General features: G+C 54.4%; 8 protein-coding genes and 1 non-coding gene across 9 annotated transcripts in view; 4 read left to right on the top strand and 5 right to left on the bottom strand.

Annotated features, from left to right (window-relative positions):
• Positions 1-112, top strand: part of ACRALDRAFT_2082223 (uncharacterized protein) — a gene marked incomplete at both ends in the record, with an annotated part of 1,007 nt that extends 895 nt beyond the window's left edge. The window contains one exon of the mRNA XM_071022421.1: positions 46-112. Within this exon, the coding sequence (XP_070876402.1) occupies positions 46-112 (67 nt within the window). The remainder of the gene's footprint in view (positions 1-45) is intronic.
• On the top strand, positions 97-729 carry ACRALDRAFT_206683 (uncharacterized protein; the record flags this gene model as incomplete). The annotated part of the gene is made up of 5 exons (XM_071022093.1): positions 97-165; positions 233-303; positions 332-367; positions 424-441; positions 648-729. 5 exons carry the CDS (start codon positions 97-99, stop codon positions 727-729), a joined length of 276 nt encoding a protein of 91 aa, XP_070876401.1.
• ACRALDRAFT_t67 lies at positions 614-696 on the bottom strand. The gene has a single exon. It is a non-coding gene; the product is annotated as a tRNA-Trp (tRNA).
• Positions 730-1,477: 748 nt separating the features above from the next.
• Positions 1,478-2,626, top strand: ACRALDRAFT_2025187 (uncharacterized protein; the record flags this gene model as incomplete). The annotated part of the gene is made up of 1 exon (XM_071020295.1): positions 1,478-2,626. One exon carries the CDS (start codon positions 1,478-1,480, stop codon positions 2,624-2,626), a length of 1,149 nt encoding a protein of 382 aa, XP_070876400.1.
• Positions 2,627-2,882: 256 nt separating this feature from the next.
• Positions 2,883-4,024, bottom strand: ACRALDRAFT_1067981 (uncharacterized protein; the record flags this gene model as incomplete). The annotated part of the gene is made up of 4 exons (XM_071017509.1): positions 2,883-2,960; positions 3,131-3,713; positions 3,826-3,886; positions 3,997-4,024. The coding sequence occupies 4 exons, from the start codon at positions 4,022-4,024 to the stop codon at positions 2,883-2,885; spliced, it is 750 nt and encodes a 249-aa protein (XP_070876399.1).
• A 628-nt stretch (positions 4,025-4,652) lies between these two features.
• On the bottom strand, positions 4,653-6,401 carry ACRALDRAFT_2025185 (uncharacterized protein; the record flags this gene model as incomplete). The annotated part of the gene is made up of 1 exon (XM_071020294.1): positions 4,653-6,401. One exon carries the CDS (start codon positions 6,399-6,401, stop codon positions 4,653-4,655), a length of 1,749 nt encoding a protein of 582 aa, XP_070876398.1.
• A 1,489-nt stretch (positions 6,402-7,890) lies between these two features.
• ACRALDRAFT_206680 (uncharacterized protein) lies at positions 7,891-9,253 on the top strand (the record flags this gene model as incomplete). The annotated part of the gene is made up of 9 exons (XM_071022092.1): positions 7,891-7,911; positions 7,984-8,069; positions 8,139-8,185; positions 8,373-8,472; positions 8,520-8,693; positions 8,803-8,925; positions 8,964-8,977; positions 9,011-9,151; positions 9,186-9,253. The coding sequence occupies 9 exons, from the start codon at positions 7,891-7,893 to the stop codon at positions 9,251-9,253; spliced, it is 774 nt and encodes a 257-aa protein (XP_070876397.1).
• Positions 9,254-12,253: 3,000 nt separating this feature from the next.
• Positions 12,254-14,237, bottom strand: ACRALDRAFT_1039682 (uncharacterized protein). Its single transcript, XM_071015146.1, has 4 exons — positions 13,756-14,237; positions 13,551-13,648; positions 12,692-13,429; positions 12,254-12,564 (listed from the first exon to the last, which is right to left on the bottom strand). Exons 1-4 carry the CDS (start codon positions 13,856-13,858, stop codon positions 12,433-12,435), a joined length of 1,071 nt encoding a protein of 356 aa, XP_070876396.1. The 5' UTR covers positions 13,859-14,237; the 3' UTR covers positions 12,254-12,432.
• Positions 14,238-14,274: 37 nt separating this feature from the next.
• On the bottom strand, positions 14,275-16,888 carry ACRALDRAFT_1060765 (uncharacterized protein). Its single transcript, XM_071016300.1, has 6 exons — positions 16,683-16,888; positions 16,291-16,454; positions 16,088-16,144; positions 15,914-16,034; positions 14,863-15,849; positions 14,275-14,787 (listed from the first exon to the last, which is right to left on the bottom strand). The coding sequence occupies exons 1-6, from the start codon at positions 16,752-16,754 to the stop codon at positions 14,524-14,526; spliced, it is 1,665 nt and encodes a 554-aa protein (XP_070876395.1). The 5' UTR covers positions 16,755-16,888; the 3' UTR covers positions 14,275-14,523.
• Between the last annotated feature and the right edge of the window lie 391 nt (positions 16,889-17,279).

The following is a 17,279-nucleotide window of genomic DNA, read 5'->3' as shown; positions in this document are numbered from 1 at the left end:
GAGAAATGAAACTGACTCCCCCCCCCCCCCCCCCCCCTCTTTTAGTGCCTGTATGGAGGAGTTCACCGCGGGACAAGCGTGGCGCATGCGCAGCGCATGGAATACTTATCGCATTTAGAAGTGACCCGAACGACCACGGCGAGATTATGGCACGAAACAGATCAGGTGACACCATTTTCATTTGCATATATACTATTGCGGCTTGTTTGAAATCAATACCTTCATCTATGAGAGCGAGAGTCCCACTCGAGGGGGAGCAATGGCATTCAATGGTTTCTGGTGGCACCGGCATGACAGCATGAGGTTTCACGGTTCATATGCATGTCTCTAGAATCCACGTGGGCGGCCATTCTGCTGCATCTGGTCAGTCCTGCCCGTAGAATTAAGACTGTATAGACTCATAAATCTGAGTCGCCCATGAAGGATTCTGTGGGTGGGACGGTCATCGGCATATCACTTTATTATTACTATATTCTTCTTCTTCTTCTTACAAACAAAACAAGAAGGAAACAAAAAAGGAGGTAGAAAAAGAGAATGGTAAAAGCGAAAAAGAAAAAAAAAAAAGAAAAAAAAAAGGAGACAAGAAAAAAAAGAAAGGACTTCAATGGGAAATTGAACCCAACCCGATTTGAACGGATAACCTTCAGGAATCTCCAGATGCTGGAATCTGACGCGCTGCCGTTGCGCCATGGGTCCTTCTTGAACTGCATGCACTTCTTCAGCGGCTAAAAGCGGGGAATGCGGAAACCGTTCAACAGTTGTTCGGTCACGTGATGAAGGACTCCCATTTCAGCCACTTGTGGCACACACTGCATCTAAATTGGTATCACCGCATTCGCCTCTCACGATTCCCACCTCAGAGAAGAGAACCAAAGTACAGTTGATGGGTTATAGATTACAGTGTCTGGCCATGATTCAATTGCTGCGCTTTAGTAGCTGATCTATATCCAGAAACAGAACAACGACACTGTCCGAGATTGATCAGACGACATGAATGCCCTGCATTCTCCGAGACCTCCTGGTCGAATATCCAGGCGCGTCCAGCTCGTACTCGAGAGCGGAATGCCAATCGCGACTCCCCACGAGTCGAACAAGGAAAAGGAAGTTCCGAGTAAAGGAACTGAGAAAGACGGACAATGAGAGGCGACAGAACCCACTGTCCTGGGAAAATGTGACAAAGACGGGGTCGAGACTAAGGCATTGTCCCACAACACAAAGACGGGTGGACAGAGGACACAAGATCTGTTGAAGAACAAGAAACTATGATATCGTCGTCACCATTGTTCACCAGCGGGGCCAGCCCTCTATAAAAAGGGACTCGCATTCATCCCTCCATCGTATCAGTTGACGGGGAATCCTCGACAATGCCAACAGACGCAAGCTGAGCCTCGAGAAGGAACAGCATTATACATACCGTACTCAGTGTAAAACTCCAAAGTAGTCGAAGAATAATCGTTTCGAGACGACAACGGCAACGATGAAGACCACCACGACATACGGCGTTGACTCCCATCCGGCCCCGACATCCTTTCCCTTCTTCCCCCATCTTCCCCTCGAAATCCAGGACATGATCTGGGAGATTTCCGTGGCAAGCGCCCCCCCTCGGGTGTTCGAATGGCGCACCGACTTGGCTCAAAGCGACCGGTACCCAGGTGAGTGGTGCCACACGACAGCCTGCCACCCGCCCCCTCCATCGCGCCACCCCGTCATCCAGCAAGTCTGCCGCCGCGCCCGCTACGCCGCCAAGCGCGCCGGCCTGCGCTCCCTCCGTCTTCCCCCGCCGAAATGCGTACCTGCGGGGTTGCCCCTGGGCGACGACGCGGTAAGGTCCAGAGGCACCAAGATGTGGTATCATCGGCCGCTGCCGGCCGAGGCGTTCCCAAGGCACGACGTCCCGCCCCTGTTCAACGTGGAGCGGGATATCATCCTGCTGCAAGATTCATGGCTGCTGCTAACCATCCCAGGTGCCATGAGTACCACCACGCGGAGCCGGTTTGCTGACAATGTCTTCAGGGGGAAAACGAAAACCCATGCGGCGGGCCCTTCTGAGGAGGCCGAGCCACTTTCCCTGCCCGCGATGGCGACGGGGGAAGCCCGCAACGTCGCGTTCGAGGTCCAAACTCACTTCGAGACCTGGGATGACATGTACTGGAGCTGCGTGCTGCTTCACCTCCGCCGGACATTTCCCCACATGAGGACGCTCTCCCTGGTCCTCCTCGAACACGACAAGAACGGAGTCGACGTCATCACAGAATGGCCGCGAAATTCGCCGTGGGTCCGAGACGGAAGTGGTGCCGCCAGCGAGGGCCTCGAAACCCGAGCTGCGCCCATCACTGAACTTGTTCCCGTTCGCCACGGGGTACGAACCAAAGAGGCATGGGACGAGTTCTCGGCCCGGATGGAAAGACTGCGACGAGAGATTCCGGGATGTGAAGGTTTGACAATTGTCATGCGGCTGGCCGAGAGGGATTGGACTCCTGCCCGGAAGCCGTTGTCCGGTCGCACGACAATGATGCCTGCCGACCAACCAGGAAGGAGATTGAGCACCCAACAGCGAGGGTGGTGTGCGTGGGAGCCCCAATCTAGCTGGATTTTGGGTCGTAGAATCGAGGTACCAGCTCGGTAAGACGATGAAATGCGACCATGACACTGTCGAAATAGCAAGGTAGGTGCAATGACAAGGTAAGTCTTTTCTCCCGGGCATAGAAGCTGAAAGGCGGTAGCAATAGCCTTCCGAATAGTCGGGAGCCAAGGAGATAGAACCCAAAATGAAATTCGCCGTGCGCTAATTAACCAAATCCCAAACTCCGTCTACTCAAGTGAACAGCGCAACATCGTGATTTGAGCCGATTCGCCAATGACAAAATGCGAATGAAACAGCTTTAGACGCCTACAGTATGACTGAACACCTTGGCCGCAAGCTGGGTTAGCAGCCTTGCCCGGTCATCCTGCGGCAGATCCTGCATGAGTGTCAGTAAACCGGTACGCCCCAAGTGTTACTCTGTAAAAAAAGGGGGAGAACGGATAAGGGTGTAAGAAGAGGTCATTGCTAACAGAATGGGCCAGGAAGACAGAAAATCCACCGGACGAAGCCCGTCTACCCAGCCGATACCCGCACATTGGCACTGACCTGAAAGACAGCATAGACGCTCTTCCCCTTCGCGTCTCGTATCGCGCCGAGCCGATTCCCCGCCACAGCGCCCGCGACGAGCCCCGGGACGTTCGCAACGATGAACCCCAGCGCGCCGCCGCTGGCGCCGCCGACGAGGCTCCAAAACGAGCTGGTCGGCCGCCCGGTGCCGTCCTCAGCCATGCCCTGTTCGCGCAACATTTCCTCAAATGCGTCCCCGAACTGCTGCTCCTCCGTCCGACGGCGCGCGTCGTCGTCTGCGGGCCCCCCTCCCCTCTGGCCCTGCGCCTGGCTGGTGAAGAAGTTCCACGCCCACGAGAAGGCGTTCTGCGGGCCCGTGCCGGCGTCTTCGCCCTGTTCGGCGGAGGGACCGCCCTGGGCGCCGGCGCCGTCTGCTTCTTCAAAGGGATCGTGGGTCGAGGAGCTGGTGCCGAACATGTTGCGTTGGAGATCGTATTCCTGTCGTCGGGAGGCGTCGGAGAGAGTGTAGTATGCGTCATTGACGAGCTGGAATTTCCGTGTCCGGGTCGCTCGCTCGGGGGAGTCTCCGGGCACCCTGTCGGGATGGGTTTTTAGGGCGGCCCTAGATTGGCAAGTCAGTCGGATGGACATCTTGAGAGCAAACTGACCTGCCTTGCTACGCAAGGAGGCGGTAGGCCACATGGTTTAGCCTGATTCGAGAATGGGGCGCATACTTCTTGTAGGCATCGCGAATTTGTTGTGTCGTGGCTGTTTCTTGAATTTCAAGTATCGCATCTGCGCACCATGGTTAGAAAGACACAAAAGGAAGACGAATCCATGGATTTCGATAATATAGACGAGCTGGACACCCCTGGATCTTCAACGTAGGGACGTCGATGACATACAATAGTTGGGAGGTGGCCCGTTGGCCATCTTGAAGGGATAATGAGGAATAGGTGAGTCGACAGAGAGTATTTCGCAAATAGACAAATATTTCAAGTATGAGATAACTCGAGTAGGAATATCGAGTGTCGGAGTTGGAAAAAAGTTGGTTGCGACAGCGAGTTGAGAGAGAAAGCCAAGATGTGATCTGGGAAGGAGCGTTGCGATGAATTACCATGTGAGTACGTGGGTGGGGTCGACGTCATGATGTGGCGGGTGTCATGTGGCTTAGTCACGGGCCCTTATTGGCGCCACCAACGTCCTCTTAGTAAGCCGACTGGTGATGCCCTCATTTCTGATCCAGAACAATTATGGACAAATTATTGGGCACTAATATCTAACGTACTTCACAACGTCCTCCAATCATTGAATATCATGGGCGCCTTTCCCTTTCCAAAGAAATCGACTTCGCTTACCCGAGGTATCATAGCGCAAACGACTGGTAACTAACGGGAGACGGCCAGCCGTAAAAAGATAAAACAATCACGTCGTACGTTGCCTTGTTGGGATCCATTCCTCCGTCACATCGTCACGACATATTGCCAAATAATCCATCGTTTATCATCTCATCCTGGTTCTCGTAACCTCGTCCTTCCCCTGGTCCGATCCACTCTCCCATTCAAAATGGGATCCCTCTCAGACAAGCACGCCCTCCCTCAGCGACAGGCGACATCGGCACCACATCATTGGCAAGCGCGCCGAGGGCAGCTGGGTTTCGTAAACGTGTCGCCTTATGGATGGCCATGAGCATGTCAATAAGGTGCTCGACGTCGGCGCGCAACGCTGCAAGGCCTGCGGGTGGGCACTCTTTCGTTATGCCGTCTGGCCCGAGTTGCCGGTAAGCAACGAAGACGATGCCTCGGCCCATGTCCGAGACGTCTGTTGTCCCTTCTGTCGTTGCTGGGGAGCTCGTTTTCTGGGCCACTGGATCCGCCAAAGATCTCCTCATCGTGGTACCGGCGTGAAAGGCATGGCCATATCCGCGCGAGAACTCGCCCGGTCTGGCATCCGCGGCGCGGTACTCGATCCAGCCTGTGTGGCGCAAAATCTTCGCGTGTACGGCAGCCGAGATGCAGAAGGGGCTGGCGACCTTGGAAAGGCCGTATGCTGCTAGCAGCCGGCCGGTCATGCCAGCGGCCGTCTCCACCACAAAATCGTCACTCGATCCGAGCATGGAGCTCCTAGCACAGCCGGATGGGGGAGGATATCGTGGGTTCTCGGGCCAGAGGTTGATGATATAGGCCATATCGAACTTGTGTTTGGCGGCAATCTTGGCGATTTGGACCGCTCCGTAGGCTGCAGCATCCTCCAGGGGGTTCATGAATCCCTTCGACGTCTTATTCTTGTTGTGGGATGGCGAGGTAATGGTGACGGCATTGTTCATTTCGGATAGCGGAGCGAAACGTTCCATGGCGTGTGGCATTCCCGCTGTCTGTTCGTCTGCCCCAGCCTCCAGCTCTTCCTCGGCAATATCATCGTCGCTCAGGCTGAAGAAGTCCTTAACATTCCCGCCCTTCAGCACTTTACTCGAGGACCGCTGTGCGCGGGCAGATATGCAGGCTTGAGACCGCGCCTTTCGGAGTTCTGCTTTGTGCCTTTTCCGCCTGGATGGACAGAACAGGCCGCCGCTATTTGTCGCCAGACGGAGGCCCGAATCTCTTCGTGGCTCGTGCGCCGGGGAGTCTGGCACGGGCTTGATTTCGGGGGACGTCTCGGGTGTGGGCAGGGCCATTACTGGATGACCAGGCTGCATATGCGGCACATTCGGCCGATCCTGTGCGTCACGGGCATTCCGTTCATCCTCGTTATCGGAGGCCGGTGGTGTGACAGTCCGGACAAGGGTGATAAAGCTGTGCCTATGCTCGATGGGGCGTTTTTGACTGGGGAAGGACTTGGAAATGGGCGTCGACGGTGATAGGGATGACATTGCAGGCGACGTTGGTGGTTTTTCGGTGCTGCGCCGGGGAGGGGCAGGAAACCGGAACTCCTGGAAATGTATGGCCGAGTGCATCTCCTTTTCCTTTCTCCCCGCCCCGAGACGGCGCAGAGTGGTGGACCGGGTGGGCGGTCCGTGGATGTCGCCAGTGCTGGCAGCACTCGGGTTTGGGGAATGCATCGGAGCGCGGTCGAACCTCGCCTCGGGCACACTAGAAGGGCGATTGGCGGACCTGGAACATGTAGCTGACTCGTCTCTGGCTTCCATACGTGCGCTTCTGGGTCGGATGAAGGAGGGTTGAGGGAAGGTGGTGGTCGGGTTCTCGGTGTTGTCGAAACGCTCTAGGGTTTCGCGGGAAGCATGGTTGGGTGTAGAAGAGCTCTTGCGCATGGAGAAGAACCTCTCCAGGCGGTTCAGGCCGTGGGGCGGCATGGTGAATGGGGAGCGTCGCTGTTTCGGTTGATGGCGGCAGACGTCGTGGGTCTATGTGAGGTTTCTGGGGGCTCTTTTCGGGGATGAGCCTGTTGTGTCTGCGCGACAAGGCAGTCCTATGTCGACTGGCACATCTATGTCGAGGGCAGTCGAGTCGACGAAGTGGGTCGGCGAACAGAGCTCGTTACCGAATTATGTGAGTTCGACGAGGGAAAATGGATTGGCTGTAAGTCAAGGAAGTTTCGAGACAGCTGAGTCGTTTAGGAGGAGGTAGATGTACGGAAAGGCCGGGTGCGAGTGCGAGGAAAGAAGAAGCAGGTGCCTGCAGGCGCCCACAGGAAGGCAGTAGCGTGATCGACTAGGGATATGGAAGGTAGGAACAAGGGCGAGATGTCTCTGTCTGGTCCGTAATTGCTCTGTGGTGCGTGAGCGGGTGGGGGAGGTGTCCGAATCAAGGAAGCCGTGCCAAGGGAGATGGGTGTCGTGCCGGCTGCACGTCCGAGTCTTGTGTCACCCAGCGAACCGGTCTTCAGGTTCCAAGGGAGAGACGCAATATGGTTCCACGAGCCGAAGGGAGCTTGATCGGAGCGGCGGTTCGAGTCGGAGACGAGGGGAGTACAGAGCCAACGCCAGTACTGTTGGGTCTAAGTGGAAGGGCGTCGATATAATAGAGTATCGAGTCGAGCCAGCACTGAAGGAGGATGGTAGCTTGGGGTTTTCCTACTCGCTGCTGCAAGCCAATCGGGTTATATGGTGTTGGTCGCCACGGATATCTGTCGTAGAGAAGTTGAAGAGTGAAGCGCTGGGCTGGCGGGTGAACTTTGGCAGGCGAATAGAATAGTTGGTGTCTTGAGCCTGGCCTTTCCCTCGGCCATTCACTCTATTTCGGTGATTTGTGTTGTGCGATAAGCGACTCGCACATAACCTTGACAGGGCAGAAGGTGAATCGCTGATGAGCAATGGAGTAGGAGGAGGGAAGAAGAAGTAGTGAGCAGGAGGGAGAGAAAAGGTGAAGGGAAAGAGGTGTAAGAAGAGGCGAGGGAAGGAGGTAGGTGCGGTGAGGTAAGGTACGCGGTACGTATACGCTGTAGTAGAACCTGGAAGGTACGAGGGGTAACAAATGCCAAGGTACCCAGGTAGGAGGAATCCTAGCAAAAGAAAAAGGCGGGATGAAGAAAGAAGCGTTGGAGGCAGCCCTAGGTAAGCACTTATTCAGAACAGCATACGGATAGGTAGTGATTCTTTTTCCAGCACCCTCCCTCTCTTGACTGATGCAGTAAAAACCCTTCACTTGGTTCCTGTCTCAGAGACAGATTATCCTTATCCACATCGCAAGCTGAGCCTAGGTAAGGTGGTAGGTGTTCGTGCGTCACTCATTTCCCAGTTGCCGGAGTTATATCCCTGTCAAGTCTGACTTGGGACGGAGGCAGAACAGTGCCGGTACTTCTTTCAAGTGGGTAACCTCTAAGCGAACAGGTGCAGATCATCGATGATTTACTGTGGTGATTCTGTACGAATAGTGTACCTATGTACGAAGTATGTACCTACTTATGATCTAGGCATCTTGATCTGCGCAAGCAAGGGCGGCGTGAAGTCGGCAAAGCTGCGTCCCAGTGATGCTGACGATACCAGAGACCCCAGCGCCAATGCTGCGGAATGGCCTACAACGTACTTCGTATACAACGTACCTACTCTGGTTAGCTAATAATTACAATCTTCTTTTTTTCGGCGCTCGAGGGACCGTGCGGAGGTGATGTACCGTACCGAACACCGGTGTCTTTTGGGTGGCTAGTTTGCCCTAAACGCAGGGCTGGGGGAATGGGGCCTTTTAGCGGTAGGCGCTTCTTCTCTTCTTTTTTTTTTTTTTTTTTTTCACCAGGTTGTTTCCTTAATTCCTGGTAAATACACTACATACTTCCTATATTATATTGGGTTTTCTCCTTGTTTGCTTTGATCCCACTGCTACGAAAGCGATGGATATTCTCAACACAAACAGCGTCCGAGTCACCTTGGCCGTGGCATTTCAGTGTCACATGCCATTCCCGCGCCGTGACAGCGGGAGCGCGGGAAGGTAGCGGACCGGGGACTCGGTGACGTGCCAGCCACACGACCACGAAGTACCTTCATACCCAATGGAATACGTTGTAGGTACCTCGCCAATGGCCAACACAGTAACATTGCCTTTTCATACGGACTCATTGAACCCACTCTGCCCCACATGTTCTCCGCACCTCGTCCCAACTTTTCCAACCCTCCCAACCTCTCGGGATCTTCCGTACAACCATCATTTACGTATCATTGCTTTTTCCTTTTGGTTCTTTTTTTCTTTTCTTTTTCTCATCATCCATCACAAATGCTCGCACCGGCTCCCCTACCCAATCCATCTCCTCGTCCCGGATAGACCTCGCATCTCGACTCGCCGCCGCAATTGTCAGCTACAAGTTCGTCTTTCTCATGATAGAGGTTCAGGTCTGCCAACTCAATACCTACAGCATATGCAGGAGAACAACAGTAGGGACCCAGAGTCAGGTCTAATGGAAAAGAAGACTTGACTCCGAGCAGCGCCGTCTTTTTCCGTCTCTTTATTCTATAAACTCTGGCCTCATCAGAACCTTATCTCATGTTTCACGATCTCGATATTCTCGATATTCTCGATCTTGCCATGCCAGATTCCAAGCCCTGGGTTCCCTCGTATTTTGTCGTCATCCATGCAGGTTTGTCCGCGATTGTTGGAGCGCGAACGCAGCATGGTCTGTACGGATTACTCGTAATCATCACCAACAGCCTCTCCCTCTCGCGGCAATGCCGTCCTGGAGCATGCCCCGCGTTTGCTTCAATCACGCACTTTCTGAAAAGTGACAGAGTGACTTTATATCATATTATTGCTTCTCCCCGTTGATAAGAGCTAAATATGATCAAGTATAGTATCGAATTAGCGCGGTCCAGATCAAGCAACGGCCAGCCATGCGGCCGGAACAAATAAGCAATAATTCGTCGCGATCCGGTCCAACGCCAAGCAACCGTGGCCTGTACTCAATAGTGTAGTTCATCCCAAAGCTCCCTTGCAGGCAATCATCGACTACCGCATCGTGCAGGCCATTACTAGGACACGGCCGAACTCTCTCGACCCCAGGATCGTCGTCTCTGCCGAGCATCTTGTCTTCAGTACCCCTCCATCAATTACCTCGTAAAGGGTACTTCCCCCTCTTCCAAGTGGGCGGCCTCGTATCAAATTGGATCCGTTTACCAGTTCATGGAGCTGACGGCGGGCTTTTTTTTTTTTCTTGCCCGTTCGTTGGCTTATGTCTCTTCGCCTCTCCATTGCAAAGTCTCCTGGTAATGCGGCCTCCATGTTCGACTTATCGACATGTTCGAGAACCCGTCCGGACATCGCACTGCCACCTGGATCAGCTCTTCGCAACACCAGGAAAAGCAAGTGCACGTAGTCTTGGAGGCTTCCCCGGCCTGGTGCATGACGCGGCGTCCCCGCTAACGCTGGCCATGTCTCGCGGCGGCGTAAAAAGAATACCGGCTGCCCTGTTATGTTTTGCTTTTAAGCAGTCGCCTGGTGGAGGGTAGTAGGCCTTGCCTCCCCGCATGCAAGCGTTGAAGAAGAAAAGGAAAAAGGAAAAAAAGAGAAAAAAAAGAGAAAAGAAGAAAAAAAAGCACCGCTCGAGGCGTCTGGCTAGTCTGGATAAGAAGTCGACCACTCGGGATTTCACTCCAGTAGACTACACAGCCTATATCATACTATATTGCGTTGTCTCGCCTGACATTATCCATGTTCTGCCCCCAGGTACTGTCCCCAGGGATAGCTGCTGGCTGCTCCTGGCGCGTTCACGCCAACCCGACGATGCCGCGGTAACCATGCGGCGGCTTCCGGTCTCGTCGCCCGCATATTCAGCTGAGCATACTTCGTAGTGCATCTTTTTCAGTCCTTGGCCCTTGCCGGGAGTCGAGGGCAGCCGGTCCGGCTATCGTGTCTCACACCAAGCCAATGATTTGATTCCCCTGCTTTTCCATCTATAGTTCTGGATCTTGCCAGCCTTAAGGGGTGTTCATGTCTTGGACCGGCTGTGGCTGACAAACATATTGAGCTCGATGGGCCGGCCGGCAAGTCATTGGAGTTGGTGAGAGGAAAATCCAGCGATGGCGTTTAAGAGCAATCAGCTTACACACATCGATATTCTCGTGCGGCTGCTTTTCGCCGTCGCCCTATTGTCCAGCACCAAAAACAGCTCCAGGAGAGCCGGTTAAAGCCACTAGATCCCCCTAATCCCATCCAAGGGATCGTTGACTCGACTCTCTTCGCGCTCGAAAGAAATCACATAAATATGGGCCGCCCGTGTATTGAAGGCTTGAGCGGCCTCTGCACTGATCCGAGCCGTCTGCCAAAGTAGGTTTTTGTTGCAGGGAACGGTCCCAGGGCGAACTACGGCAAGTCCTTGTCATGGATAAGATCCGGAAAATCGTCTGTCGATTGGCCGTGGATGCTACGGGCTGCCTTGCGCCAGAATTCTCCCGGGGGGGGGGGATCAAGACCTCAAGTTAAAGCGAGCCAGTTTAATCGAAGTGGAAGCGAGCGCTTGCTTTACCTTAGTAGTAGGAGTCGTTCCATGAAAGACCTGGGCACTATCCGTGGTCGAAGGGGTCCAGCCATTAAGCCGATAGTGTTCAAAGGCAGAGATAGAAGGTGTATCTGGGTTACTTCGCCAGGTTTACCTTAAGGTTTTGCCCCTTAAATAACGAGGCCCGTTATTCCGACTATAGTTTAGATATATATACAACGTCGACCCTTCGGAACTCCGGTTAGAAACCACTCTAACGTCTTTATATTTACATCATTTCGATCGCCGGACTTAATCAACGGATAGCTTGTTTATTCGAGCGAAGCTAATAGTAGCAGTAGTAGTAACTCCTTTCTTCTTCGTCATCGTAGTCATTATCGTCGTCGTCGTCGTCGTCGTCGTCGTCATCGTCGTCGTTATCGTCATCGTCATCGTCATTGTCCTGATTGGAACTACAGTCGGAATAACCAAATAGTACAGTCGGAAAACGCGCCTCTAGATAAATCTGAGTTACGGGCAAGGGTTCGTCAGAGGTGCCGTCGAACTGGAACATTACGAGAGTACACATTACCCTAAGGGTCTGGTTCTTGCCGCTGACCTGACGTACGAAGTATGCAAGCATCGAAGCAGTTGTCTAGAATTCTCTAGTCACATCGAGAAGGAGCGTCGCAAGGCTTTCCTCAGTATTCATGCATCTATACATCAAGAGAGACGTACGGGTGGTTCTCAGTACCGCCTGAGCTGCATCGGTGGCGGCGCCTCGCATACGTATCCCTTCACATGCAGGCGCTCGGCCAGAAGTGACGAGACAATGGCTGTAAAGTTCTCTTGCCATAAACCCATCACTGGGCAAGATAGATAGATGCCGCCTTCGCATGGCAAGTGGCACGCATGACTCGTCGTATCCCTCGTCCCTCGATTCAAGACGGCTACGGTTGGCTATCCCTCCCTCCTCGCTAAAAGAGGGAACATGGAAAGTTGGTTGATGTGCTATGAGCCATCTGGCGTGAGCCGCCACTCCTCAGTGGAAAGGGAAAAAAGAACTCGGGTACGACGGCCCTGTCCAGGGAGACTGACATGAGTATCAGATAAGACACCGGACCCCTGAGCGGGATGATGGTGATGGATGGTCTTGCGTGGATACACGGTTAGAACGTCTCCTTTGGGGCAGTCAGCTCTCAATAGACTTGAATCACCACCCAGAGCGCTGGGAAGTGCTCTGACCACGCGAAACAAGCTCCATGGTCAGTGGATGCCCGAAGCAACGAAACGTGACGCCTTGATAAACGATCGACACAGGTACCGGCTGTCGGTCAGCTCACTAGAGAAGTATGGGCTTTCATTAGACGTGACATTGCCCTTCCGGAGATCTTTCGCTTGGAAAGGGACGGAATCTATCAAAGGTCACACTTCCAAAGGCATCTCGAGCTTCATCCATACTCGTAAGACACCACAGCCCTTGATTACAGCTTGGAACCACCGGCATCCTCATCTACTTCGCCAAGCAAGTTCATGAAAGCGTTATGCACCTCGTCAGTCAGGTCACTGGCCTGCAGGCTCCGTCCCTTCTTTGCAAACGCCAGTCGCGAACACTCCTAAACAGAAAACGCTGTTAGACATCCATTCTTCTTCCTTGGGTCTTCCTCGGACAGGTGACCATCAGACGTGGAAGAAAGGGATAAGGTTTGACAAAAAAAAAAAGGCAGACCGGACTCGACTCACCCTCGTAATGGCACTCCCTCCAAACGCGGCAAGACCAACCATTTCCTCCTCGCTGAGAATATCGTCGCCCCGATCCCAGAGGCCATCGAGGTACGCTTTCCCCCACCCGAGGAACGTAGCCACCGACCCAGTAAGCGTATCACCCTGGCCGCCGCTCCTCTTTCTGCCCCCCACGAGATCGACCACCAGCGTCGTCGTCCCGTTCGAGATGTAATCGACCCCGCCCTTCTGTATGACCGTCACACCCTCCAGCGCCCTGGCGAGTGCTTCCACGCGGGCCGTCTCCCCGCCCTTGCTTTCAGCCCGAGCCACCTGCTCCTCCACCCCCAACGCCTTGCAGAGCCTCCCAAACTCCACCACGTTGGGCGTGATGATGGCGTTCCCGTAGCCTCGCACCAGCGACGGGTCTTTCTGGATGAGCAGCAGGCCGTCGGCGTCTACTACGAGGGGGAGGTTGCGCTCGCGGGCCGACCGCAGCACGCGCCCCACCGTCTCCTGCATCAGAGGGTCCCGGCCGAGGCCCGGCCCGACGACGAGCACGTGTAGACGGGGAAGCATCTCGGCCACGGCGGCGGCGATGTCGTCTGGGTTTTCATCGGCGTTCTTGCTGTTCTTGTCTACCATGGCCTGAATGGTGCTGGATTTAGAGGGTGACTGGCGCATGAGCGGGTGGACCATGAGGTTCGGCGAGTAGGTCTTGATGACTGTTGCTGCGGCTGGCGTGCAAATAACGTGCGACTAAATGCTCAGAGGAGGCAAGCCCGCATGTCAGTTGTTTCCTTTGTCTCTGTCCCGAAGCCAGGTAGCCCGGGGAAACGGGAGGGGGTATTGGAGAACGAGGTAACAGGGACGACTATACCATGTCGCAGCCCAGTCGAGCGCTGGCCATGGCCGAGAAATACGGCGCTCCGGTGTAGTCTTCGCTTCCGCCTATAACACCAACCCGACCCAGCTGGCCTGCAGGTAACGAGGATCGAGTTAGCCCATTCGGTACTCCTCGACCGGGTCTTACAGCTCCATGACGCCGTCGTTGGTTTGAGGTGCGGGGAAACGGTTTGCGGCACCTTTATGGAAGTGGTCTAGCATGGGAGGGACCATTCGTCTCACGCGGCCCAGAATCTCTTTTGTTGCGGCGGACATATCGGGTGGCTTGGAGTCTATGGTCATCGTTTGTCTCCGCTCGGTAGTCTTCCTTGCAGAAGCTAGATGTTGGGAGGATGTTGATCACAGGAGAAGGCGGAGATAGCTCGTGGATGGGGGGCGATGGGCGAATGGTTAGCGGTTTGGCAAGAGAAAGGGAAGCAGCTCTGGTATGCGCGGTGTATGGAAATGAAAGAGTGACAGTGCTGTGTCTTTTGAGATGCAGAGAACGGAAAAGTGCGGAGGCGAGAGAGGTTGACAATAATGACTGTACGGCGGGGAGGTGGAAAGAGGACTTGGCTTGCCAGCAGTGGATGATGTCAGACAAGAATCCAATCATTCCGTCCGTGGGTCCTGATCACTAAGAGGCAACGATGAACAGCAGCAGATGGCTTGCAAGTACACGTAAATCATAGGAACAAAGGAGCCAAAAAATAAAGAATAAAGGACAAAAGGAAATCGAGGGCGTTCATTGAGTCTTAAAGCTCTATTTTACAAGTGGTTCGACTTGGAGATTCTCCCTCCACATTTCCTCCCCAGGTGCTTCTCTCCAGTGCCGTGCACCCGTCGAGTAGTCCTCCCGCCGCTCCGAGAAAACTAATAAAAATCACTTCGGTATAGACAGCTCCCCCCCATTTTCTCCTACATTCAACCTATTGCACCTTCTATTACCCCGTTACAGTAAAGGTGGTTTAGGCAGTGAAGCTCTTGACAAAGGCCTCGGTCACGCTCTTGAGCTTGGCCTCGAGGTCCTTGCTGAGGGCGCCCTCCTTGTCAATGGTGGCAAGGAGCTCGGCCTCGTTGGTCTTGAGGTGGGCGAGGAAGTCGGCCTCCCACTGAAGGATCTTCTCGACAGGGATGGAGTCGAGGAAACCGTTGACACCGGCGTAGATGAGGGGAACCATCTCGTTGACGGCCATGGGGGAGTACTGCTTCTGCTTGAGGAGCTCGGTCAACTGCAGGGAAGTGATGTGTTAGCCCGGGCATCAAACTCCAGTAAAAAAGGAAACCCTGTCAAAAAGAAAACTTACGCGCTCGCCACGGCTGAGGGTCTGCTTGGTAGCAGCATCCAGGTCGGAACCGAACTGGGCAAAGGCAGCAACCTCACGGTACTGAGCCAAGAAGAGCTTGAGCGAACCGGCGACCTGCTTCATGGCCTTGAGCTGAGCGGCAGAGCCGACCCGCGAGACGGACAGACCGACGTTAATGGCGGGACGGATACCCTTGTAGAACAGCTCAGACTCGAGGAAAATCTGGCCGTCGGTAATGGAAATGACGTTGGTGGGAATGTAGGCAGACACGTCACCACCCTGGGTCTCAATGATGGGGAGAGCAGTCATGGAGCCGCCGCCGTGGGTGTCGTTCATCTTGGCAGCACGCTCGAGCAGACGAGAGTGCAGGTAGAAGACGTCACCGGGGTAAGCCTCACGGCCGGGGGGACGACGAAGCAGAAGCGACATCTGACGGTAGGCGACGGCCTGCTTGGACAGATCGTCGAAGATGACAAGGGAGTGCTTGCCGTTGTCACGGAACCATTCACCAATGGAGGCACCGGTGAAGGGAGCAATGTACTGAAGGGGAGCGGCCTCCGAGGCGGTGGCAGCGACGACGATGGAGTACTTCATGGCATCGTTCTCCTCCAGGGTCTTGACGAGCTGGGCGACGGTAGACCGCTTCTGGCCGACGGCGACGTAGACGCAGTAGAGCTTCTTCTTCTCGTCGTTGCCCGAGTTCCACCGCTTCTGGTTGAGCATGGCGTCCAGGGCGACGGCAGTCTTGCCGGTCTGACGATCACCGATAATCAGCTCACGCTGACCACGGCCAATGGGAACCATGGCATCGACCGACTTCATGCCGGTCTGCACGGGCTCGTTGACGGACTGGCGAGGCAGAATGCCAGGAGCCTTGAGCTGGGCACGGCGCTTCTCCTTGGCGTTGATGGGGCCCTTGCCGTCAATGGGGTTACCGAGGGCATCGACGACACGGCCGAGCAGCTCGGGGCCAACGGGGACGTCGACCTTATCAACGGTTAGCCAAAGCACTCTTGGGATGCATGCTCACAATCGACGCGCGTCAACTCACAATCTCTCCAGTACGCTTGACGGTCTCACCCTCCTTGACGAGACGATCGGAACCGAAAAGCACGACACCGACCTGGCCGGCCTCGAGGTTCATGCACATGCCCTTGACGCCAGACGCGAACCTATATCGGGTCAGACGTTGTTGAGGTTTGTTGGGGAAAGCTTGGTAACCTACTCGACAAGCTCCTCAGCCTGGACATTGGCCATGCCGTGCACACGGGCAATACCATCACTATCAAGTAGAAAAATCGTCAGCACTCCTAAAGCAACATGACGAGCCCAATTCATCGACGTCTTCTGTCTCTAGGACAGACAGATGGATGAAGTCGAGTGCTGATGCTTTGGGCATTCTGCAGGTGTATCCATGCCAAGACCTACCCAACGGAAAGGACACGACCAGTCTCGGCGAGACCAGACTCCTCCTGGACACCACGAATCCTCTGCTCGAGAATAGAGGAGACCTCTGTCGGTGATGCCTTGGCCTCGGCGTAGGTCCTGGACTGGATGGACGCGACGGTGACGGCGGGTGCGGCATTTCGGGTCTAAACAGTTGGAAAAAATTCAGGTTAGCCGAAGCCCGAAAATGTTTGATGGACCTCCAATCCAGCACGGCAGCGACAGAGAAGCTCCGAAAAAGCTTGACCACATCGTCATGACGACTGCCAGGACATCAATTGATGTTTGTCGGACGTCATTGGAGGTCGCCGAGACGGATGACCGATTTTTTTGATGGATTGGGGACGGATTCGGGGATAAGGAAGACGACTTACGGCAGCGACTCTGCCGGCGGCAGAGACGGCGCCGACGGCACGCGTCGACTGGCGTAGTGCGTTGCGGAACATTATTAGAAGATCTTGAACGAGGTCTAGATCAAAGGAGAATCAATTGCAACTGGTGCAATTGAGATGTGGGAGGGCAGTTGGGGGAGGTTCGATGGGTGACTTTGCAGAAGAGCAAATGGAGTCTATTTGGGAGGAAAGACCCGGCTGAGGGAAAAGGTGAGCGAGAGAGAGGGAGAGAGAATGGGGAGGATCCAGGTGGAGCCGCAGTTGTACCGGAGCCCAATCAAAACCCCCCGTTTCCCAGTTTTTCCTCGCCTGGTCTCCGAGAACACCCTGACCCTTAACAATTTTCTCAATCCGACGGCTTAGTGATGCCTGAGGCTGTAATTCCGGCAACTGACAAACTCCCGACTCACTCTTTCGCTTTTCCGCCAACCCACATGGAGAACGCCTGGGCGACGGAATACGAAAGTGATGTTGAGCTTTGTGATGTGATCTTTTCCACATGGTTACATAGTTGAGAAGGCTTTAGACAGTCTTTGTGTCATTATACAACGTACGGTTGGCCAACACTAATCTCTCTGT

The sequence above is a fragment of the Sodiomyces alcalophilus genome (genome assembly GCF_042370955.1).
Source record: "Sodiomyces alcalophilus JCM 7366 unplaced genomic scaffold ACRALscaffold_2, whole genome shotgun sequence".
Taxonomy (NCBI): domain Eukaryota; kingdom Fungi; phylum Ascomycota; class Sordariomycetes; order Glomerellales; family Plectosphaerellaceae; genus Sodiomyces; species Sodiomyces alcalophilus.
This window is presented reverse-complemented; position numbering and strand designations above follow the sequence as displayed.